At 45.0% G+C, this 25,873-nt stretch overlaps 1 protein-coding gene across 3 annotated transcripts in view; it reads right to left on the reverse strand.

Moving 5' to 3' along the window:
- The window catches only part of LRCH1 (leucine rich repeats and calponin homology domain containing 1), a 798,407-nt gene extending 773,013 nt beyond the window's left edge, over positions 1-25,394 (reverse strand). For 2 of the 3 annotated variants that reach the window (XM_086934995.1, XM_086934996.1), the window contains exon 1: positions 24,772-25,394. In XM_086934995.1, the coding sequence (XP_086791121.1) occupies positions 24,772-25,033 (262 nt within the window). In that variant the 5' untranslated portion in view covers positions 25,034-25,394. The remainder of the gene's footprint in view (positions 1-24,771) is intronic. The other variant, XM_086934994.1, reaches the window with a different exon arrangement.
- Positions 25,395-25,873: the final 479 nt, after the last annotated feature.

Below are 25,873 nucleotides of genomic sequence, written 5' to 3' on the forward strand. Positions count from 1 at the left end.
TGAAATATGTGCGGTCTACAAATTACATTGTGAGGTCACACAAAACTTTAGTTACATTATAAAATGCCCACCTCGTGTCCATTAAAGCTAGGTGAGTTGTAAAAGTGTGTTGTCCTTCAAGTGGGTTGTGTTCCTAAAAAGTTTGGGAAGCACTGGTCTGTAGTGATGTTGAGTTGTGCCGGCTACCTTTTTGAGAAATATAGGGGCCCAACATACTATCGGTGTTGGACGATCAGTAAGGTTATCTATGACATGAGCACACATACAACATTCTAAAACCAACATCTCATATATTGAAGTGACATTTATTGGTTTACACAAATATTTATGGCATATATAAAAATAAAGGGCATATATAAAAGCAATATCACGGAAAGCCGATTACTGAACACTATATGCAGTCACACTTATGTTTTAACCAGAGGATGAGTGTTCAGCAAATTTGACTGCATACCACTACCACAAATCATACAACGCATCAGCGGTATGTAGCTTGTCATCCCCACATCCCCATAGCACAGCATAGAGGGCTGTGGCATTTTCCACCTCTGTCACTGCCCCCTTCATGGCCTAAGTTTGTGAGTCTTCTGCCTTGAGTTGCCCCCTTGCAGAAATCACTTGGACAAAACCATTTCCCATATCTGTTCTCCGCTGTCATCCCGTCTGGTGAATGTAATGGAGTACTCCTGGGCAGAGTGAGGCATTATATCTGGAAAGACCACCAAACACCGTTCCCATCACCTTCTGTCTACGATGGCCCTGACATGTACCAGTCTCCCTGCTTGGACATCCCCCATACACCCGCATGCTAGCATCGGAGCTCCATGATGAGCTGGTTTGGAGGGGGCCGAGGCACTGTCCAAGATGGCCTCCACTGTGAGCGAGTGGAGGCAGGCCTCCAGAGAGGGACTCCTTGGTCTATCAGTGCTCGCCCTTCTGGCAGACGCGGACAGTAAAGAGGCAATATGCTGTAACCCATGGAGACGGACTCTTCAAGCACCCAATGTTTGGCCTCGTACCTGATCCAAATTGTGAATGACACTTCAACCAAAGAATGGCTGAAAGGGGCTGACTCAACATCCTCTTTATGTACATTGTTTATATTTGTTTCATTTGTTACAGCGGTTTTTGCACTATACCTAAAAGGGGAACCAGTTGTGTGGAAATGTCCAAACTTGTAGCCCACAGAGTGATCAAGCACACGATAAGGAGCTCAGCAAGGGCTAGTTTGCTGGGGAAACAGATAGGAGAGGCAGATACACACAGTGAGTGGTAACACCTAGTGTTATGTAAAGTTAAATGCACTTAAACACATTGCACATACCCTGCTCAATAATCATGACAGGATCAAGCACAGCAGCTTCCAATAAGAACTCTGCACTGCACCTGCACTGTGTGTGTAGAGGTAGCACCATCGGAGGTACATTGCCATTCTGTATATAGCCTCCCCAGGAAGGTTGGGCGAAATTAGCCTACCACCTCAGGTGTGGCAGGGAGACAACCCGAAGCTCCAAAGGTAGCTGCACAGTCATGACCCTGAGGCAGGGCCCCATCTATGAGTTTCCCTTACTCCATCCAGGCTCGGTAAGAGACCCTGAAATGGCCCCTACAAACCTCTATAATAAGCAGCGTTAATAAACCGGGCATGCTACTCCTCATAAGGTCGTGTATCAAAGATGGGTAATTTACCAAGTTCTGACAGTTGCACGCACTGGCTGCGAGGGGCACATCCACACTTTAGTCCACCGAAGGCCCATGCCCTTATGAACGTGATGTGGCCTAATGGTTAGAGAGCTCAAACTCGAAGCTGGGGTACCAAGTACAGGTCTCGGCTGGGATGCTCAACATCCTGTGATTCTGGGCAAATCACTTAATCTCCCCATGCCTAACAAAATCAATGAGTCCATCTGTAACACAACTGGTGCTCACGTAAAGAGCTCTGATATCTTTGGATCCAGCTCGTACTATATCAAACTCCCCCCCCAAAAGAACAAAGTAGACAAGGACTCTGTTCTGGTATCTCATCTTAGCATGGCAGGGGCACAACATGCCCAGGAGAGCAGATCATGGCCCAATGGGAAGGTCTCTACTAGTTGGGAGATCATCACCCAAGGAGATTAGGACACATGTCACACCCATGGCTGGTCAATGCGCTTCTTTCCTGTGTAGGTTGTACTTCCAGCCACAAGTCCTAGCAAAGTGTTCAGGATCGCCGCCGGTATCTGTGGTATGGCTTCAACTGGACTGGCAGTAGAGGTAGACAACCACGCACCTAACGATACGCATGTTTGATCCTCCACGAGTTGTGTGATTTCCCCTCACACAATCCTGAGAGAGCGTTCACCCGACAATGCACCTAATCCACCAGCACTCTCAGCGCATCTAGTAACCCTCATGCTAGTGGGGGCCACCATGGTTAGAGTAATAGGTAGAAAGCGTGTGTGTGTGTCTCAACACTAGATAGTTACCCAAACAGAGGGTTTTCGTGACTGGATTAATGCAGCCTTAGATATTGTTGCTCCTTATAAAAACTGTGTTATTAAAAGAATGAAACCCTCAGCCCCTTGGTTCTTGGCAGATCTCATTTCCCGTAGGTGGGAATGCCAAAGACAAGAGCGGAAAGGGCGTACCCCAGTGAAAAAGAAAAGAAGAAAACTCTTCTGCGAAAATATAAACAAGCTATCTTCCAGGCGAAATCATGCTTGTTCACACAAAAGATCAAGTCGGCTAACAATTCCTCTAGTATGCTATTTAAAGTCATAAAGGAGATATCGGAGCAACCGAGTTTACAGTTGCTGAACTCCTATAAAAACTTCTGTGATAAGGTTGAAGTCTATTTTCAAGATAAGGTCCTTTAGATTGTTTGTGATCTGGTCCCCTCCGGAGGGGAGGAAAAGGTCTTTGTTGACTTAACCCAGGATTTTAGGAATAGTCTTTTCACTACCTTTCCACAGATTACGGTTCAGTAAACGAAGGAACTACTGTTGGGCTTAAAATCTGGTGCTCAATCGGACCCAAGTACTCCCTTCACACTTAAATTGGCTCCAGAACCAGAGGCCAAATTCCTGTGCGAGGAGTTCAACGACACACTTCGATCCAGCAGTTATCCAGCCATTTCGAAGGAAGCTATTGTTTCATCGCTTCTTAAAAATAAACTAACTCTGAACCCCTGGACCGGAAGAATTTTCGCCCAATTTCTTTTCTCCCCGCACTCGCTAAGATCCTGGAGAAATTCATCAATAAAGAACTGATGAAATATGTTTGGTCCCAAGAGATATTGAATCTCTCCCAGAACAAATTCTGCGCCGATCATAGCACTCTGTCTACCCTTATTGTGGCTACTGACTATATCCGTGCGCAGGTAGATTGGGGCGGCGGTTCTGATAATACTCATCTTACCGGCGGCATTTGACACTGTCTCCCAGGTGCGTATGGTTCAGCGCTTCCAGCAGGTAGGAATCTCTGGGAAAGCCTTATGGCTTTTCCACTTATTTATGTCAAATAGGGCCCTTATTGTCATCTGTTGAGGCTTTAGAGCCAAGGCTTTTAGTCTTCCCTGCCCCAGGGCTCATCTTTGAGTCACACCCTTCTCAATCTTTATGTGACTCCCTTGGACGATCTGGTGTGGTCCTTTGGCTTCCAGGAGCTATCTTATGCAGACGATACGCAAATTATTGTCTCCATCTCAAATGACCTGCAATGGGTATCTAAGAGGTTCAATCAGTGCATAACCTGCATTATTTGCTGGATGATGGCGAAATGACTGAAGGTCAATGCAGACAAGACTGAAGTGCTGGTGTTTGGCTCGCAGAATTCCATCTGGTCAAACTTATGGTGGCCGGCTGTCTGTGGTCCACTCCCTGTCCGGTTAGGACAGCAAAAAATCTGGGGGGGTCATCTTTGATGATGGTCAGAGCTTTGATGTACAGGTCAGCCGCACGGTTAGTACATACTTTTACATTCTGAGGATGTTGAGAAAGGTCCTGCCTTTTATTTCATCCGAACTGCATCAGTCGATCATCATTGCTCTGATCACCTCTCAGCTGGACTATTGCAACACTTTGTACTTGAACATCAATGGTGCCTCCCTTAATAAGCCCCAGGTGGTACAGAACGTGGCGGCCTGTCTTATTATGAAGATTCCTAAGCGTCTGTCAGCCAGGGATGAAAGTCACTTCTTTCATTGGCTCCTCATCAGGAAGTGTATCTGTTTTAAGGCTCTGAGCATGGTACGTATTAAAGGCTATGCACAGTAAGGGTGCGCAACATCTGAAGTCTCTTTTTCAATGGTACACCCCAGGGAGGCTCTCGAGATCCTCCTCACAGAAAAAAACTTGTGATCCCAAGATTTCGTAGGACTAGATGGGTTGGCCGCTCCTTTTCGGTAGCAGCCACCAAGCTATGGAATTCCCTATCCAATTTCATCCCCAACACAGAATCTCATCCGATTTTTTAAAAACATACAAACACCTGGCTTTTTTCATCCTAGGTGTTGACTGTGCGCTTCAATCCGGTCTCCTCTTTGTCTGCTATAGCGCCTTGACACCCTCGGGTATAAGCGGTTTTGTAAGGGATATCCTATCCTATCCTATCATCAATGCATGTGTGTGAGGAGACCATGCCTTTTTGTTCCTCTACGCTTTGACTGGATTATCACAGTCAATACCCACACCATAGGTCCTGGTCTTGGTGGGAAGGACATCCGATTCATATTGTTCCACCAGCAGACTCCGCTGCGCCTCCGGACCTTCCCCCACCCCCAGAGCCCTCAACCAAATTGAGACAGAATGGACTTGCGTCACTTGAATGGGAGACATGTTCTATTCCCAATCACCCTCCATGTGTGGATGACACTTCAAAAACGAAATGACCTTCTTGTAGGTTGATCCCAAGTGTGAATGACAGGTGCAACAGGCAGTGGCTTAAGAGGGCCGACCGACTCACCCTCTCCATGCATAGTCTTTATTTTTTTTTATTTTTGTATTCAAGACAAAAAGGTGAGGTAGACAACTCCATCTGTCTTCACTCTGCTACTAAAAAGTTTCCAACCCTCCTTTAAGCAAAAGAGAATGCTGCAGATAGGGAGCGAGAGCTGCTGGCTGTGGTAAGTCCCAAGTTTCAACACAGCCCATCTGTTACCGCCTCTTTTTCTTCATTAAATATTTTTAACTCATTGTAGGTAACACCTAGTACTAAGCACAACAATATAAACACATATGGCAACTTAACAAGCAAAAAAAAAAAGTTTAATAATCAAGTCTCTTCAACCTAATGGTACTTTAATAGCACGCTCGTGTACCGTCAGAGTGTGCACATTCACAGTTTCACACAAAAATTAAAAAGTTCAACACTTTCAATAAATGAACTAGAGAAGGAAAACTAGTGTCATCTAGGGAGGCACGGCATGCCATTCCTGGCTCAAAACAGAGTTTCGGTGAAGGTGCTTCAAGTACGTAATGCTAAAATAGTTGATGTAACATTGCATGCACGGCGTCACATAGGTAAGGAAAGTGCATTTTTCACAGACCCAGTTCACAAAACGTTTGCATGCATATAATATGCAGACAGTTGTTCTAGAAGACAGAATATATGATCACAGATAATGAACACGGAGGGCATGGGCGAAGTGGGCTCTGATCCAGGGCCCTCCGCTTTCTGGGGGCCACATTATTAAGCTTTCTGGACTGTCCCAGACAGTGGTGTAATGCAAAAATGTCGGCCCCCCTGCACAATATTAATAATAAAAAAGAGCTCCCAGGTCTCCAATATCTCATAACTATTCAAAGGCTTTGCACTGAAAGGAGGCGTACCGAAGAAATTAGGTCCCCTTAAGGTTTAGGGGCTAACGAAGAGTGATGTCAATGAACAGACCATAGTTGCTGGAGGCGTGAATGAGCTGAAAATGGATTATAAATTCAGAGTTGTTCTGATCATGGGATCCCAAATTATGCTTTGCTTGGGCCACTCAAAACCCTTAAGATGTCCCTGATGCAGGATTTACATACAGCTATATATTTAGGCTTCAGGGTGGGCACATGGAAAGTCATCACTGGAGATGTTTAACACCCACAAACTGATAGCTCTGACACATTCACAAGACTTCCAGAGGTTTTTCTACACTCATACTTAGGGTCAAAATATCAAAAAGTTTAGAGCAAGTCTGAAAATTAGCTATGGGAAAAAAAACACCCAGAGACGTTGTGGGGTGGAGGTGAAGTGATGTCTCCTGGTGGAGAGAAAAAGAAAAAGAAAGCAAAAAGTTTAGGCATGTTGGCTACTTAACCCAAGCCATAAACTGCCGAATTTCGGAGTAAAATCTTCCTGCTTAGTGTTAAACAAGATAAAAAAGCTACCATTTTCAGAGATTTAGGGGGAGAGTTAGCACAAGGGAAAGAGTGTGCTCCACAAAAGTAAAACACTTTCATCACACATCAACATCCATAGTCATCAACAAATGCATTAACCAGTTGCCCCATACCCTGGGCACGGGTTGCCTCTTCAACAAAAAGTGCAGCCTCCTTCCTACACAAACAACACAGAATGCATAAGGCAGACCATGCTGCACCTTCATGTGCAGAACACTGCACCTAAGCCATAGGTTTGACAGGTGATGCCCTCAAAAGTACAATCCACTCTTTCACAAGAAAGCACATGTTCAGCATAGAGAACACATTCAAACCATCTTAACCGCATCGCTGCGGCGGCTTTTCCCGCTGTGTGCGGCATTTTTAAAAATACTGCGTTACATGACGAGCTCAGCTCGTCATCAGCATACGAGCGCTGTAGCTGATGACGAGCTGAGCTCGTCATCAGCATCGAAGTGGTTAACCTCTCGCTCAGAAGATAGCATCAAAGCAATGTGACTGATAAAGCACTGTTACCCAACAATACAACGCGCTTCTCCCACATAGCAATCATCGAAGCTAGAAACGAACACATTGCACACTCCCATCAAACACAGCACCAAAATCATATTGTTGGGAAGTGCTGCCCCCAGTGGTAAATTCAACTTCCCAAACAACCATCCTTCACAAAAGTCGAGAGAACACATTAACCATGTCATCTCACCCAACTGGCCGTGCACTATCCCACGGATCCGCAAGTCCGCGGCTGGAGGAAGATCCTTCTTTTTACTCGCTGCAAAGACCTGGAACTCCTTGCCTCTACATCTCAGACACCCACTGTCACTGACTCAATTCAGGAAGGACCTCAAGACCAGGCTCTTCGACTGAACTACAGAACCCCCCGCCACCCCAGCGGCCTTGAGATCCTCACGGGTGATTGGCTGCGCTATAGAAGAACCCAAAGTGATTGATTGACCAAGGCATGATACAGCCACAACCCTATAAATTTGGAATCAAAGTTAAACTGCCCCCTGACAGGCAAAGGATCACTGTGCACTCCTTGAAACAAGAAGGGAAGTTCTGCAACTCGTTGATCCGGACAGACAGAGACACACACACACACACGCTCAGACACTATAGAATCATAGTGTGGCTTACATTAAACCATTAATTAATACAGAGAACAGATTCGATACATGGCTAAACAGATCAACCACATCACGGCCACAAGGACTCCGGTGAGTGAAAAACCTAAACATATTTAGAAATGTACTGTCCACCCAGCTGGCAGCACTATGAGACCTTACAAACTGTAGATATGTGCCACACAAATGCCAACAGCAGTGTCCGAGAACCTGGGGCAGGAGACGGACACCTGCCATTACTGTACATAATGTAAGACTTCAGGCCCGGTATTTACTCGCAGTAGCCACAGATGCGTAGAACAACTCTCCATACATCTATGAAAACCGCTCACAAGTTGTTTTCTTCTAAGAGATCTGAAGATCCACAAAACGAAGGCTGTAAGGTACTTGTTTGTTTCTGTTCCAAACCACAAAATGGCCCTGCAGTTTAGAGAGGATTTCCACGTTGTATTTCTTCAGTGCTCAGCTGCCAAATGCAATATAATTAGGCAATGTTGTTCTGCAAACCTATGATCTGCGCGCCACTAAAAGGTTCAGCAAGGAACACACGAACAAAAGAGAACACGTCTTGTCACAGGGCTGGCCCAGCTCCAAAGCCACCACAGCACATCACAAGCCAGAGCTGGAACCCAAAATAACTGCATTCGATACCCACATGCTGGGCACTAAACTTTTTTATATTTAGTGGAACTGGAGTTGCTTCAGCGTATAAAAGCCTCCTCCCTTCGTAAACTTGCCTTTGATGTAGTGACTGCAAACATTTTCAACGACATAGCCGAATTTATAGGGCTTAATGTAAATATCTGAAAACGTTGAGAGCCTATGATTCACATCATCTTTTGTGCAGTGGCAACTAGCCAGTGAAACGTTACACTAGCCCATATTGATAATCCCTCGCTGTACGTATTTGTAGCTTTCAGTTTTATTTGCGTACACAATAAAATCTGTTTTTACCTTCTAGTTGCAATTCTCCTCCTGGGACCTACATCAGGGGCGGCTCCTCCATGTGGGCGGAGGAGCATCGCCCCACTGCTTAAAGCAGAAGGGTTTGGTTGCGGGCGGGCAGTCATGCTCCAGGGCAGGGGAGGAGTGGCTAGCCCAATGTTGCAGGCCTGAATGTTTGGTCTGCCCTCTGGGGCCAACCAAACCAGTCATGTGCACTCTCCCTTTTCTCCATGTACATGGAGAAAATGGCCTCCCCATAGAAGCCTGTGGGTTCGGAGTCCCAACCAATCACAACGTGTGAGCCATGCTGGCCGCAGCTGACTTACATGGTTTTAATTCTCGCTGTTCTTGGTTGTTGCGTGTTTCCCATGACAGCAGTGATGTGGATCTAGGCAGCGCCTGTGTTTGTGACCTGATGACCATCAAATAGCACAGAGGCCATCATTTTCAAGGGTCTTGTGTGTGTGTCAGGCAACGGCGGCTGGCATCAACGGGAAGGGCCACTCAAATAAAATTCAGAAATTATCAAAAGAAATGGGCATACACACGCAAATATAAACTTAAAATATATTAATAGAGACACTTACCTGACAACAGGACCTCCTGCTCTGGACCTCATCACGCTGCAGCCGGCCACTAGGAAACTCCTTTGACCAATCAGGGCGCTGCTCTCACCAGCATGAGAACAGCACCCTTATTGGAGGGAGCGGACGGTCTCTGCACTTCACAGCCCTATAGAGGCCTGCAGTTGCTCTAACCCAGCTGTCTTGAGAGCTGGGTTAGAGGTTTCAAAGGGCACATGTCTAGCTGGCTATCGCAAGACAGCCGACCAAAGAGACATGCACACTTTGGAAAGTCTACATACAACCCCCCCCTTCTCCCAGTCACTACTGTTGTTGTTTAGCTGCGGCCCTGTCCCCGTCCTGTCGCTCATTCAGGACAAGAGGATGTCAGGATAAAAAGTAAAATGGTAATCTCTGGGGCATTTATGTGGGGCCACGCTCCAATGGAGGAGCTGCCCCTGATGTCAAGTCTTTCAGAGTGGTGACTACACAGCCCCACTTCCCAAAACAACTCCCCCAGCGTGACATGCTAACCGAGTAACCATTTTTCCAAAAGGGGCTTGATCATTTCCTTAGGTCTTCTGCACCCAAAATCCTAGCCATGCAGCACAACAAGGCCGTGGTAGTGTTTGGGTGACAAAGCACTCTTCACTTACCACAAACGGAGTAGTCGGTATGAATAACATGCGTAAGCACGGACCTTGCAAATCAATGATGCCACCATTCTCAACTAAAAGGAAGGACACCATGGTCATGGTGAAGAGGCTGCTGCCTGTTCATCTTATGCCTCTCCAGGCTGTTTACAAAACTGCTGATTTCACAATTATTTTGCAAATGCCCAAATCCGGGTGGGTCCGATTGTGGGTGATGCCTGGGGGCCTGTTGCAGATTTCAAGCCAGGAGCTTGAACATCAAGGTGTTGCTGATCTTGGCCTCATTGTAATGGTGGAGGAACAATAAGTGTTACCCACGGTGCACCAGAATAGCCGACAAGATGGTGGTGAGCAGCACTTCAGGCTTCTATTTGAGTTAAAGGTTAAATCTCCACGCATGCTCAGAGTATATCACAATCAAGTATTGGTGGAGCCATCCTAGAGGACCTGCACAGGATAACAGGGTGGAGGGTGGCTCTGGAGGTACGCATTTGTATCCTGGGATTAATTCCCTGAGACCCTAAACGCAAAACCAGTAGAAGTTCCTAGTATTAGGTCTGGTGACGGCCAGGCAACGAATAGCAATCCACTGGTTGACACAACAGGGGCCACTACCAGTACGCTGGAAAGCGGATCTGAAGGAATGGGAATTGGCGGGGATGGGGCACATGCGTAGTACTAGGAGGGATCCCAAACTCCCAGAGGTGTTACAGACATGGGTTAATGGTCCAGGAGATAGAGGAAAATGCCCCTAGTTCCAGACAGATGACGGCCACAGGAGATTGTTCCCTCTGGACTGAGTCCCCCCAGACAGAGGGAGAGACGGGAGGATGCCCCACTTGAATGTTTGTTAAATTGACCTTGAGATGGGTGTACCCGGTGGGGATGGGGGGGGGGGGGGGGTGTTTGTTTACATGTTATAAAATAATAATGTGATTCATGATGATGATGCATTCGCGGATTGCTGGTTTGATAGGTGCTTCAGTGGACACCCGTACTGGTTCATTAACCTCGGACCGGGGAATGTCTTGCTTATTGTATGGGGTGGTCGATGTGATGTAGCTGTTTTCATTTGCAAAGTATGCCAAGAAAATTGCAATAAAAAAAAAAAATTAAAAGTATTGGCGGAGCCGATAGTGTGAGTCCAGCTATGCCTTAAATGTTTGTTAGCACAATTCTAGAAGGAGCTTAATACATCCAGATATATAACTGGGAGTAAACACTGCACTGATTTTACGTGCTTAGAGCAGCCAGACACACTTATACTGCAACATTGATCTAATTGTACTATGTGCTTCATACAGAGCAATTCACAGTACATAAACAATGCATGATTTTTAATGTGTACATATCCCAGTATACATGTAACCGTGTTGTAAATATCACAGTATTTGTTTAATGTAAACAGTACAGGCAGACACAGCCTAGCCAGAAACAGATGAACACCATACCAAGAGTATCTCTAACGGAAATTGAGCACCCAAAGATGTATTGTAAACTCTACACAATGTGAGCCATTCGTACCATAAGCAAACACACAGACTTAAAAACTGCCCACTTGTGTATCATGTTGTATGCAGAGAGGTGCACAGAGAAAACTAAGTATGGCACTTCAGTACAGCGGCGCAGCGGGGGTACCAAGTGCCCGGGGGAAGGCAAGTATTGCACGGCGCATTTTTCAATTTGCAACCTTACGAATGTTGTGCCTGGGGTAGCCAACCCTGTGACCATCCCCACAACCCCGGGCTACGCCAATGCTTCAGTATCACAAGCATAGTGAAGTTAGATACACAAATGACCACAAACAAAATCATAGTTTAGTTTGTTTATTAGTCAATTGAAACCATAAACAAAATAGAACGGTTAAAAAGTACATAACGAATAAAAAGTAAAATGGATGTAAAACGGCTATGTCATACAACCTCGACTCTTCACGCTACATACCATTTGCTTTCTTCAACTTTCCTTCCTAGAAATTTTAATCGGGATACCAACACTAATCTATGTTAGATAAAAAGTGACTAAACAGGAATCGTTTGTTACCCTGATGTCTAAAAAAGCAAGCTTTCTGCACAGATGTCCCTTAAGTACAATAATATATATAATTAAAATGCCTATAAGCGGGACTAAGAAAAGTATGAATACGGTGCCAGATGGACTGTGAAACCCACTATTAAAAACAATTATACAAATATTCACATCATTAAGAATACAGAAATAGATAAAGTAGTTATCTGAGTCCAACGAGATAGGGAACTACTAGTTTCAGTCCCTAGCAGCCCGTCCTTCACAGTTACTGTGCATGCTCGGTTAACATTAAAGGTTTCCAAGTTATCACAATTTAAGATTACATTCAGGGACCATCTCCAGATTACACATCGCATATCCGATTAGCTGATCATTTTCTTAAAACAGATCAATAACGGAGTCAGTCTAATGTTCATCATGGTGTTGATTGGGTCCATGGACTCCACCAGTGCATGCCTGCAGGACCTACTTCCCCATTCAAGGAACTCCAGTCTTAATAGAACTCTTCGTTGAACCATCAAAGCAGGACAAACAAAGACGATGTGAAGCAGAGATTCAGGCCCCTGGTGGCATGGATGGCAGGACTGATATAAGGACCGGATATAAACAAATCATTACAGTACAATAAGCATGGTCCAGCCAGAAGCATCGATGGATTGTAAAAACTATAGTGCCAGTATTATGTGCTCAGTGCACAGACACCTAGGGAGCCTGTAAACAATGCTCTGTTTGTATCATGTTCTTACTAAAGACCGACACCCAGAGAAGAGGTAAACACTGCACTATTTGTATCCTGCCGTTAATTGAGGCTACATTTTAGAGGGTCTGCAGATAATGCTCTATTTATAACATTCGTTTAGAGCTAGCAGTGCATCAGAGAGTGTAAACATTGCATTGTTTGTATTGCGTGCATGAGGTAGGCATACCAGTCAGTTATGTGCATTGTGTAGCCAGCCACTTGCAGACGGTAAGCACTGCACCATTTTCACATCTCAACTAAAGAGTTGGAGAAGTATCTTTAACAATATATTCAATTTACTTAGAGTACATTTTGGGTCAGTTGCTTGCTCATTGTTGCATAGTTTGATAGCTTACTGTAAGTCTCAATCCACAGCTCCTGATTTGATGAACGTCCTTCATTTGTTCTGCCCAGGAACATTACAGTCTAATGGTGATTTGAATGAATGATGTGTCCTTCCACTACTGACAAACCATACAAACAAATATGCAGAAAACATCCAAGAAAAGTTATTTGGACAAATCCAATCCAAAAATGGCTAATTGGATGCGTGTGTATCCACAGCTGTCATCTTTTAATGCATTATATTATGCTTTACACCCCCATTCCAAGATGGCTACTATGGATGCATGCACATTTTCGGTACCTACTGAAGAAGAAAAAAAATATATATATACATATACACACACATATATACAATGCCAATACATTTTGATGGCCAAGAAATATACATTTAGTCAATGCTTGCTTATTTACCAGTCCAACATGGCCACCCACCACGTCAGATTGGTAAATTAGAGATGGTCACTTGCATTATGACACATGCCTTCGTATCCTGGAATAGGTTTTTTTTAATAGAAAACTCCTCCCAAGATCGCCAGCCATGCGTGCACACGCGTCTTGATGCATTTGGTTGCATGCAATTGGAAACACGTACTGGCAAAGCCCGTACCTCAGCAGAGAATTACACAAAGAAGACATTTGTTTTACAAATGCTTGTTTTAGCATCTCTATTCAAGGGAGTACTGCCGGAGGGGGGGGGGGACGGGGGTAGGGGGTTCATAAAATGCTATGCCTCTCACGGTTAATTGACATTGTTGGCAATTGCCCACTTTTATTTACACTGGCAGCCATATTGCATATTGTACCATCTTCATTACACATCCTATTAGTTCAGCCCATACTGCTCGGCCACAACTACCACTGGAGGGTCAAGGAAGCCACAAAGTCTGAACAGGAAATAGCACTTCTAATATCCAGGTTCATACAAATACTGTTCTTCTTTCCATGTAGACAAAATTTGGTAGTGGACAACATTCTCAGTAAGAAAAGTAAAAATAGTATCTGATACAATCTGTTGTGCAATACATACCGACTAGTCCTAAGATATTAAATTATAATGTAATATGATGTGATCCATAACATAGGCTGCACCTGGCTTCTCGGGTCAGGTGCAGGCTCATTGGCGGCACATAGACAAACACAATCCACCTCATCACATGGTAAATGAATGAGCCTCTCCCAAGGTGAAGTTGCTAAAATGTATTCATTCTTTGGCAGACAAAATAAAACAAGGCTGTTGCACGCAGTGAACAAGGACAAGATGGCCACAACACAAGGTGACCCCTTCAGTCATTTTAAATGCATACTACAATAGAATGTAAAAAAAAAAAAAGAAAAAAAAAATGGATCACGTCCATACGGCTGAAAACTCTCTAACTCAATTATGTACTTTGATTCTGCTTATCGTAGTTCACATATTCTATTGTCTCCTCTGGTTTTCAGTGGAATTCTAAAATTGCCAAAGTATTTAAGTCTTGCCAAGTTCAAGTTCAAGAATTTGTATAGCGCACTATTCACCCAGAGGGTCGCAAGGCGCTTGAAGGAGGGAGGGTGCATTACTTATCGAATAACCAGGTTTTTAGTTGCTTTCTGAAGGAGAGGTGGTTCTGTGTAAATCGGAGGTGAGTGGGGTGAGAATTCCAGGTCTTGGCCGCTAAATAGGAGAAGGATCTTCCTCCCATGGTGGATCTGTGGATATGCGGAATTGTGGCGAGGGCTTGATTGGATGATCGTAGTTGGCGGGTGGGTGTGTAGAAGGATAGTCGTGTGTTGAGGCATTCGGGTCCTAGGTCGTAGAGGGCCTTGTGTGCGTGGGTGAGGAGACGGAACGTTATTCTCTTGTTGACGGGGAGCTCGTGGAGATCCCTCAGGTGACTCGAGATGTGAGCATGACGGGGAATGTCCAGTATGAGTCTGGCTGAGGCGTTTTGGATGCGTTGTAGTTTTTTCTGTAGTTTGGCTGTGGTCCCGGCGTATAGGGTATTTCCATAGTCCAGTCGGCTGGTGACCAGTGCGTGGGTGACTGTTTTTCTTGTTTCGGCGGGAATCCATCAGAAGATTTGTTTTAGCATGCGTAGTATGTTGAAGCATGAAGATGAGACGGCGTTGACTTGTCTGGTCATCGAGAGGAAGGAGTCTAGGATGAAGCCCAGGTTACGTGCGTGATCTGTAGGTATGGGTGCTGTACCCAGGGCCGGTGGCCACCATGAGTCGTCCCAGGCAGAGGGGGATGATCCTAAGATGAGGACTTCCGTTTTTTCAGAGTTAAGTTTTAAACGGCTGTTCTTCATCCATTCGGCTACTTCTTTCATTCCTTCGTGTAGATTGGTTTTGGCGGTGTTTGGGTCTTTGGTGAGGGAGAGGATCAGCTGGGTGTCGTCTGCGTAGGAGATGAAGTTGAGGTTGTGTTGGCGTGCGAGGGGACTCATATATACGTTGAAGAGGGTGGGGCTGAGTGAGGATCCTTGTGGTACACCACAAATGACTTCGGTGGCCTCTGATTTGAATAGGGGGAGGCGGACTCTCTGGGTTCTTCCAGCGAGGAACGAGATGGTCCAATCCAAAGCTTTACCTTGTATTCCGACGTTGTTGAGGCGTTGTATGAGTGTGCTATGACATACTGTGTCGAAGGCGGCGGAGAGGTTGAGTAGGATGAGGGCAACTGTTTCTCCGTTGTCCAGTAGCGTTCGGATGTCGTCTGTGGCTGCGATGAGGGCTGTTTCGGTGCTGTGTTTTGCTCGGAAGCCGGACTGTGAAGGGTCGAGGGACTTGTTGGATTCAAGGAAGGTGGCGAGCTGAGTATTGACGGATTTCTCGATGACTTTGGCCGGGAAGGGGAGGAGTGAGATGGGTCGGTAGTTCTTAAGTTCAGTGGGGTCCGCTGTGGGTTTCTTCAGAAGGGCGCTGAGGTCGGCATGTTTCCAGCTTTCTGGGAAGGTGGCGGAGTTGAGGGAGCAGTTGATGACATTGCGGAGATGGGGTGCGATGATTGAGTCTGCTTTGTTGAAGATGTGGTGGGGGCATGGGTCAGTTGATGAGCCTGAGTGGATGGAGTTCATCAGACGGATGGTGTCTTCAGTAGTGATTGGGTTCCAGGTACAAAGGTTGTGATTGTTGGTATTCTGTAGAGTGATTGGATGTAATGCAAGTTGGATCATTATTCTGTATTGCTCTTTTATGATCTAAGAAACGTTTTCTCAGTGGGAAGATCATTATTCCCACATATTTTTAGAGCAAAGGTGTTTTTTTCAAAGAGGGAAATAAGTACTGAAAATGGTGTGTGAACTACTCAGCTGTACTGCTTGGTTGTGTACAATTAAAAAAAACAGAAGAACAGAACAGTAGTAAGTTACGTAGTTAAGAATGTAGAATTTTAGAAAAAAATATTCTGTCTGTAGAAAGGAGCTGCTCTCTTTGAGGTGCAGATAACAATTGCCACTGTTTGGAATGACAATGTTAGGTTTGGTTTACTTTTCGTAAATAGATGGTTGACTAAACAATGGACAATTGTCAGAGTGGAATTATGCAATTCTGTGGCTATGCATTTACCACGTAATTAAGGATCTCTCACAAAATATGCAAAATTGAAAAATACATATATTTTCTCCCTCAAATGGAATGAAATAATACAGCCAGAGAATATGTCTTTTTTTGCCACGTACCCTGCTGAATAACTTGGTTCCCATTGCTGCATAATCCTGGAGACCACAACAATGCTAAAATAATGCAGGGTGGTCTAAAGGCCGTCATTATGATGATGAAACATATTTCACAGGGATATGTGAAATATTTTCCATATTTCATGATTTTCTGATGTGGAATACAGATTTGTATGGCATCGTGTTAGAAGCAATAAAACCACTATATATAAAAGCCAAACACGCCAAAGCTTAAAGTGGCACATGCATTTTGCAAAGCACCAGCTAGGAACTCTGTGTAGTTCCCTGCCTTTAATGGAGAGCTGCTCCTTTTTGAGGGAATACATCAGCGTCACTGGTCTGCTCTAAATCTGCCCACCTCAGCATTTTAAGCATAGGATTATCACAGTGCTACCCAAGCCGAGCTGGAAAAGGAAAACCCATTTTACAATTTTTGCAGCTAAATCTTTAAGCAGCGGATTAGCTACTGCTATCCATACAGAGCTTACATATAACACACACATGCAGCGACTAGTAGCTAACATGCTGCTTAAATATGCACGCGTGTATGTGTTTTACTGTAGTTGCATTGAAGTCTGGTCGCTCAGGTCATAGGCCTGAAAAGTTCATGAACATGTTTGTTAGAACATGTAAACGATATATGACGCACGCGGGATTTCTGCCAGCTCGCGGGTCTGCTGCGACGGAGCTCGAATCATGTCCTGGGAAGTAACTCCCACTTGAGCGCGCGGCATGTAAACAGAGGCGCGGGAAAGACGCCTTGTAGAGCAAGCCACAAGGGAGCGGCTCTTCCCACCTGTCTATACGTTAACAAAACAAAACAGGTCTACAGCTGTCTGATCAGGCTTGGCTGTATCAATTTTCAAATTCCAGGCCAAAGCCTGGTGGAGCTTTAGACATATGCATAGAGTTTGGAAACACAGAGTATATTTCTCCATTCCCTGGCAGGCCAGCTACAGTTTCGTCATCCCAGATCTTCTGCAACAGCAATGCACATTGAGTGGTTTATAAAATCAGGAGGATAAAGAAAAGGTGGTAGGAATTCTACAAAATAAATATTTTATGTTTAAAGTATAAACTCCACACAAAAACATGCAATTGCCGTATTAATGCTGAACCGAGTGTCCTAACAATTAGCGGTTAGAGCCATATGGATGCATCCATACACCAAGATATTCCATAAGAGAGCATCGCAAGCCTGGCAGCCAAAGGGTTAAAGGATAATGGGTTAAAGTTCAAACTCTCAAAAACCGTGTCTAATACACAACCAGTGTAATAGGGTTAATAAATGACTGTAATATTGCTAAGGAGGTGTTAAACTAAGGGGTTATATTCTGAATATTACAATAAGGATACTCCAAAACATATCAGGATAGAGGGTGTGTGGTTAAAATTACAACTAAAAGAGAATCACTGGCCGAAGAGGCGGCTGCAATGGAATTTTTCGTAATCAGACTCAGGGAGTGGGGAAGGAGAGAAAAGATGGGAGAGAAGAGGGGACAAGAGAGGAGGAAAGCAGAGAGGAAAAGAGAGGGGAGATGACTATGGGGAGAGGAGATGCGGGGAAGAAAGGGAGGAGAGGCCACCCCTGTCATAAACTGTTCATAAAAGCATCTCAGTAAAGAAATTCCCACAAACTTGCTCAAGGGCATTTCAACTGCTTCGGCACTCATGCTACACTATCTTAATGTCACAAGACACTTGGTTAAACACAGTACACTCTAAACTCGAATCTGGGCGATAAAGAACATTACAGGCCCTATGTTTCCATTTGTGCTACTGGCCCTCCAATCTTACATCGCCCCACTTGCAGAGACTGATTCTAATAAAAGCAGAGGCAAAGTTACAAGTGGTGCAGCACACAGGGGCCCAGATCCTTGAAAGGCCCCCTGAACTCTTACAATTGTTGCATTTTACTACCACAAACGTAGTCAAATGGGTCATTTTTTAGGTCTCGACGACGCAGCGCGCATGCGTTGCACTAGGAGAGGGCCTTTAGGAATCGGTCTTCACTTTTCAAGCACTCGTGCTTATGACGGCATCCACCTTGCGAGAGCGAGCAACGGCGCAGCCACGTTACTTACAAACAGATGGCCACTGCGCGCCGCTGCTCGCTCCCGCAAGATGGATGCCGCCATAAGCACAAGTGCTTGAAAAGTGCAGACCGCTTGTTGTATTCAGTTAGTTAGTCCTAATTCAACAAATTCAGCTACTCCATTCTTTTTTCTTAATTCTTTTTATTATTTCGTAAACATCAATGTAAAAAAGATCAGACAGTGACATCGCATAACACTTGACTCTCAGTAGTACATAGATTTTGGACCTTTTATAGACAATTGTGGCATTCTGCGCTAGCATCCAAGATCTGTTTTCTCACGATGGCCCCTCATATTTTTTTTTTATGTTCTTGGGCGTCCTTTACTTTTGTATGTCGTGCAATCTGCCTGCATGCACTAATCCATCCCCGCTTTCTATTGTGATATTTTGTGTGTGTCCCTGTTCACCAAATCGCGAGCAATGTCTGTTCGTGCTGTGATAATGGCTACATTACACAATAGTAATATATGTTTGGGTAGCGTTTGGTTTGGTTTAAGTCATGGACTAAGAAGCTACTATCCTACCATGTTATATTGCATATCACCCCACAGCAGTGCACTTTTGTCCACTTCCCTAGCATGATAACACACACAAAACAGCTACAAGCTAATCAGTAGGATAAACATTCATCACTTCAACAATACATTAATATCAATTAACTTAACCTAAACCCAGCATTCCAATATAGACATAGATTGGCATCAAAGCCACATAAAAGGCGAATAAACATCAAAACACAACAAGCACGTGAAGCTGGGCAATGGACAACCAAACATGCTAACAGTATGAAACAAATGCCAAATCAGACACATCCATACACATAATGTTCCACACAGAGCCATAACAGGATGAACTCAGCCACTATCCAAAATATTCAATGAAAAGTATGTCAGTCACCTCTTACTCTGGTAGCCACGATCCAAAATATCTCATTTCTAAAAACATGAAACACAACCATTGCTCAATTTGAGCCAGTTGTTTTGGGTGCTCAGCACAAGCACTTAATTGTCAACTCTGGCACTTATGACAGTTTGTCACATGGCTGTCTGTTTTATTTAGAGATGGGCACAACAGCAGTGGTTTATTAATTCAATAAACATTAAAAATGACTAATACCTGCAGTCCAGGCTACTGTTCTAGCTTTGAGAGCCTGGAACATCCTGAATTGTCACACTTGTAGGAGTATGATGGGTAGTAGTTGTGTTGGTAGTCTGTCATTGGCAGCGACAACGGGAGGTATAATCTGCAGTAGCCTCCCGACAAGGGCAGTAGCACTTTTTCTTTTATACAATTTAAGCACTGAACACAACCAAACACAAAATCAACAGCCTACTTTTACCTGGTCAACGAAAATTTCAAGAACTGAAAAAGGAGTTCTGATTCTGAAAGTGCTTCTGGATTATACAAATGGATCTTGCTACACAAACACACATACATCTTATAACAAATCAGTGACCACAGCTAGGGAAAAAACACAATTATAAATGGTACACAGGGAGCCTATAAAATTGTTCCAGGGATTAATGGCTGTAGTGTCAATTCTATTCTGCTGTTCGGATTAGATTGTGTATGCAGGGAGCGCAGAAGATGATTAGTGAAAACTGAAAACCATCATACCTCCCTGAGCTGCATCATACATATTACTTCTTCAACACTGGTGGCAGTGGCAAGTAACCCCTACTTTTTGTCTCACTTTTTTTGCCTTACTTTCAAAAATGAAAATTTGGGGGACATCCACTAAATGAAGGAAATTAAATTCTCTCTTTTAGCTTTACCATGGAGGCAACAGTAATCTACCAGTTGTACAAAATTGGTACTAATTCCCAAATAATCACAGCCCATATGGAAGCGAGGAAGTTGACCTGTCATCTGCTCACTTCCAGACACTTTTGTGGTGGAGGATTGGTTGTTTTCAACTTAAACTGCACATACCAGCCTTGCTCACAGTGAAGATTCCACCAAGGAGTTATGATTTTGAAATGGTTTCACCAAACACCACAATTCTATTAATTATTTTACAGACTTTGCATTGATTCTCTGGCCACTGCCATGAATTCTGTCAATTTGTGCCCCGAATGGTTTTGTAACTCCTTAGCTGTATGCAAGATTATCATCAGATGCTCAATAGTATTCCCTCCTGATGATGACCCATGAAATCATCCCATAAGGTCGACACATAAAAAAGTAGACCATTGTGTACAGCAAACCATTCATTGGATCCACAATATCCTCAATCAATTATTTAATTCTTTGTACATATTGTTCCTCTGCCAATGGTAAAGAATTCTGTGTGCCACATCCTTTTGTCATTACATTGCTCAAGCACTTTTTGAGCACTATGCCACAATTCACTTAATCACCTCAATGGATTGAATATATTAAATCTATTTCCACAGTATGTCTAGGCATATTTTGAGAAATTTCCAGCAAAAGAGTTTTCGTATTATTATGTCTTGGACTTCGAAATAACAAGATGCAATAGGTTTGGCTTTAAAGGAATAGTGTATGATAATGTAAAGAATTAGATCGGATGAGAATGGATATGTTTTGTGTGGGAGCAAAGAATTCTGGAATAATATTGATGTAAGTTAAAAGGTCAAGGTCATTTTTGTAGGCACACAGAGATTAAGTGATTTCCTCAGAACCACAGGATGTTAAACCGACATGGAGACTCGAACCTTGTTCCCCAGCTCCAAGTCGGCAGCTGTGGTCGTTACGCCACATCCATAATAGCCGCCCTCATCCTATATGCGCTACTGCCAGAGAAAAACGCCACAAGTAATCTAGTTATCTTAGACACTTTAGCAGCGTTACAATGTTAAGTGTTGGCCTCTGAAAGTCCAAGCTCAGGCAGCTGGATAAATTAAAAAAATTAACGCAGCTGTGTGGAGGGCAGGCACTTTTTTGTGAAAGCACACAACTACGCCCATTCAAAACATGTACGCCTTTGTCCCATCATTTTCTACAAAGCCAAAACCACTCTCAAGTGTTGCTCACATAATTGTCTGGTGACAGCTGTGATGTCAAACCAGAACATAACAAACATTGGCAAAGCCAATAGGCCTCACCTATGAGAGCTTTTGGCATAGGCAATATTTTATAGCCATGCTGTACAGCAGTGCCGATGCTTTGCAGTGTGGTTAAAACTAATTTAAACAAAAAGATCTATGATGAAGCCAGGGCTAATGTACTTTAAAAACAAAAAGTGCACTAGCATTCGATGCATCATTGATCTTTTTATCTTATTATTTGCCATGCAGCATAGCAGCCACAAAGCCACACTGCTATGCTGCATGGCTTCAAATCTTTACAAAGTTAGAAATGCCCATGCTGTGCAGAGGAACAAAAAAAGGCAGTGGAAGAGTCAATAGACTCAAAGGGGAGACCTATGGGCTTCACCATTTACTGTAAGGTCACGGCACAACACCCCTGTGATTCTGAGCAAATCAATTCATCGCCCCATAGCGTGCACAAGCAAAAAAAAAAAAAAAAAAAAAAAAATTCACATTTGGCAAATAACCCTATGTTATGAAAAAAATAATTGCACCCATGTCCATGTTTTAATCAAACTACATTTGGAATCAGATATCAGCTGTCAAAATAAACATCCATCTCAAAGGAAAAAAGAGCTTCTTTGAAGTGTGTATGTCATAGTAAAACATAGCTGCAAGAGGTTCAAGAAGGAGGACACTGGAAAACAAAAAATAAAAGTAGTCCTACAGTCACAGCACGAGCAGCAGAAGGACAGCAATTAAACTGAAGCAACTGGTACTTGGTCCAAGCTCCAGCTGAAAGAAGAAAACGTGAGGCAAGCAAGTGCTGGCCAATTAGAAAGCAGCAAATGAGATAGACAATGAAGCAAACGACTGTAAGCAATGGGGAGAGCTAAGAAAATTGAAATAATTCATGAAGCATCCAGACGAGTCAGAAAATGGGTTTTCTTAAAGACGTGTTTGGATCGTAGTTGCTATGAGTGACATTTTTCTGTTGCCCTGTACCGGAGACTTTTTTAAGGCTACGTGTTTGGTGTATCAGGGGTAATTTCTCAGCAAGCTTTTCTGGTGACCTCTCACAGACCCCCTTTGGTGTTCTAGTGAATACACAAGTCAAAGTTGATGTTTCGTCATACAGCCAGCAGACATCAAGTTTGCTTAAAACCAGAACATGTTTTTTTCCAGCACACAAGCCTTCATTTGCTTGGGTCCCTGGCACAGAAAGCAATGTCCTTACTGTGGGTCCCTGGCACACACAGCAATGCCCTTACTGTGCATTCTGGTACTTGTAGTCTCCTGAATTAATAATGGGAATGGCGCAAAAACGAGTACCAGAACACAACGAAAATGCCTGAAATGGATTAAGCACATAGGCTGGGCGTCCCTAAAAAGTTTGGGTAAACAAGCATTGCTCAATCGGCCTGGGATGCTCATTCTGTCCCCGAGCCATGGCTTCCCCTAACGAAAAGAGGAACTGTACCAGGGCTGGAAGAGAGCCAGCAGAGGCTAATGGGAGGAAGCGCTGCCACAAAGCAGGCCCAGGGAGCAGAGAGGAAGCCTGCCAGGGAGACAGAAAGATTACAGCATGGAGACGGAAAAGTGAGACAATGTGAGGCTAACCACGGGGCGCGCGCTGCCGTCAGCCCCTGTGCAGCTAAGGGGTGCTGGGAAGCGTTAGTGCAGGGTGAAAAAAACACACCACGCTGCTCCGGCGTCCGCAGCACTGTGCCAGCAGACATGCTCTTCCCACGGTTTAGAATATGCTGCTCACATTCTGCAGCAGTAGAGACGGGGAGAAACAGACGTGCCAAAAATGCGTCCAAACTGCCTGCTCGCATTTGTGGCTCCCACACAAAGTGTCGATATGAAATAACAAGAGCGAGGCGCAGTTTTACAACCATACAACCGAAGGCTTTGGAGGCGATGAGGCAAAGCTTGGGTTCACCGTTCTTAGGGAGCAAACAAGACATAATAAAGCGCTTCAACGCCTTCTCGAGGCAGTAAGCGCTATATAGTTCCAATAGAATGCAATTACCACACAAACACTGCAGATAGCTGTATCTGTCATACAACTTTTCAGTGTGTTTTGAAGAATCCTAAACTTTGGAATGTGCGCGCGTTGGCTTTGGAATTACGTACTGATGCGTAGTGGTGTTTTCCACGCGTAGGTTCATTTTGCCAGCAGTCTTTTAATGACACGAAACCACCTCTGAGGTGTTGCAGTCTCCCAACTTGAGACACCCGGTGATATTTGTCCCAAAATGTGCGATGGCTAAACTGGGATGTAACTTAGCCCAAGGTCACACATGGGGTCAGTGGGAACGACTCAGTTCATGAACTGCAATAGCCTCAGGCCTCCTCCCTCCCCCATCTCAGGGCGACTACAGGAAAACGACCGCAGTATCCGCTGTCCAAGCAACTAATATAACGGGAGGAGTTTTATTTTATAAAGATGGGGCCCTTTTAGAAAATTGCTCACTGTTGCACAAGGCTATCGCCTTGGTGTCTCTGAAACATACTTCGGCTACGTTCACAATACCCAAGTATACGTAGAGAGGACTAAAATGCTGTTTGAAGGGGCTGACACATTCCTCTGTTGTCTGACGTCACCAGCGTGCAAAACGCGATAATAACAGTACAAGGCGGGTCCATCTATTACATAATTTGCATAGGGCGCACGTTCACACTCGGGGGCATGTTTGGTGCTATTGACAGTGATAAATCATTTTTGTATTTCTTTTACCAACGTAATGATACCTATTTTATCAACATCGGAAGGATGAAAGCGGAGTGGACATGTCGCAATTCGAACCCGTGACCGTAGGGTCAAAGACATCTCCCTGCAGTGCATGCGTTAGCCCACTGAGTCCCAACCCCTGCAATGAGACGACAGAATCGCCTTTTTGGGTAAAAGAATCCCAACCGGAAGAAGCATTCAGATTTGACCGCTCTGCAAACAACAAATACAAAAATACTTTAGTAAGTCTGAGAATGTAACATGTCATGCTTGATGACGCCGATTAAAGACCCATGCCTTGAACCCGCTTGCGTTAAGGAAACTACCTCCCAGAAACACAATCAATGAAGGCAGTTATTATTTTTATGGCTGATAAACTGTCATTCAAGCGTTATCTCTCCACATGTAAGTGCAGCCGCCGGGGGGCTGCACGTGCCTTGCCTCACGGGCTCCAGAGGTGGCAGGGGGTGCCAGCCGCCCCTCCCCCGGTGTCCTGTCACCCAGCCGAGGTCCCCTCCCCTCTCACCTGCCTGCACCGTGTCCGAGAGGTCGTGGCTCTGCGAGGTCCGGGGCAGTTCCTTCAGCCGTCTGCCGCTCAGGGTCAGAGCCCCCGAGCTGGCCGCCTCCTCCAAGATCCGCTCCAGACCCCGGTTCAGGGGCGCGTGGGCGCTGAAGCTGGCCCCTCCGCAGCCGGGGCCCCCGGCGGCTGCCCCTGCAGCGCCTGGGGGCTGCGGCGGGCACTGTGGCACGGCGGGGAACGGGTGCGCCTCGCCGCCCGGCTGAGCCATGTCCCGCGCTCGCCTGGGCGCTGCTGATAACGCCGGGCGATGATGCTTCGACTGTGGGTTGTCTCAAGCGAGCCACTTCAGGCTGAAAACAAGGCAGCGGCGGCGGCGGGCTCCGTGCTCCGTGCTGTAGCGCTCCTGCTGCCTGGGGCGGCGCAGCGCGCATGCCCCCCTTCCTTCCCTGCTGCTGCTCTGCGCCCTCGCCTTCCTCCCAGAGCTGCAAGATTTCTCTCCTCGCTCCAGTGCTGTTTCCTGCTCACAGAACCCAAACTTCCGAGCCCTCCTCGAGCCACTTGGCGAAGTCCCCCTGTGAAGCTGCCTGTGATTGGTATGAGCTGCAGGCACTGCATGCCTCCTCACGATCAGCCGGGCTCAGGCATGTTTCCCCAGCCTGCTCGGATGTCTATAAATTAAAGGCGTACCTGCTCTCTAATTAGCCAGGTGTTGTGTGCTTGTTTCTCATCCCGTTCGCCCCTGTTTCGCTTCCTTTTTCCCACCAAAGTGAGGTGGTTTATTGTCAACACTGCAGGTTCAGGGTCTGCCCTGGACAAGACCTCACTTCCATTTTTTGTTGTCTGTACTGTGACAGGCGCTGCTGTCCCACGGGAGCCTGAGGCAGGCGTTTCCAACACCAGTGTCAAATACTGGAAAGAAATATAACACACGTTTACAGAGCTCCGAGCTGCTTGTCTGTGTTTATACACATATAGAGTCATTCTAACGCAATGTTTGTCGTTACAGTAACACGCACGTGAATATGACACTTGCTCTTCTCATGGAGTGATGTCATTATAGGCACCCCCTGGCATTTTCAGTCTATAGTGGTGAGAGAGGCATGGAAGG

The sequence above is a fragment of the Lissotriton vulgaris genome, chromosome 8 (assembly GCF_964263255.1).
Source record: "Lissotriton vulgaris chromosome 8, aLisVul1.2, whole genome shotgun sequence".
NCBI classification, from domain to species: Eukaryota; Metazoa; Chordata; class Amphibia; order Caudata; family Salamandridae; genus Lissotriton; species Lissotriton vulgaris.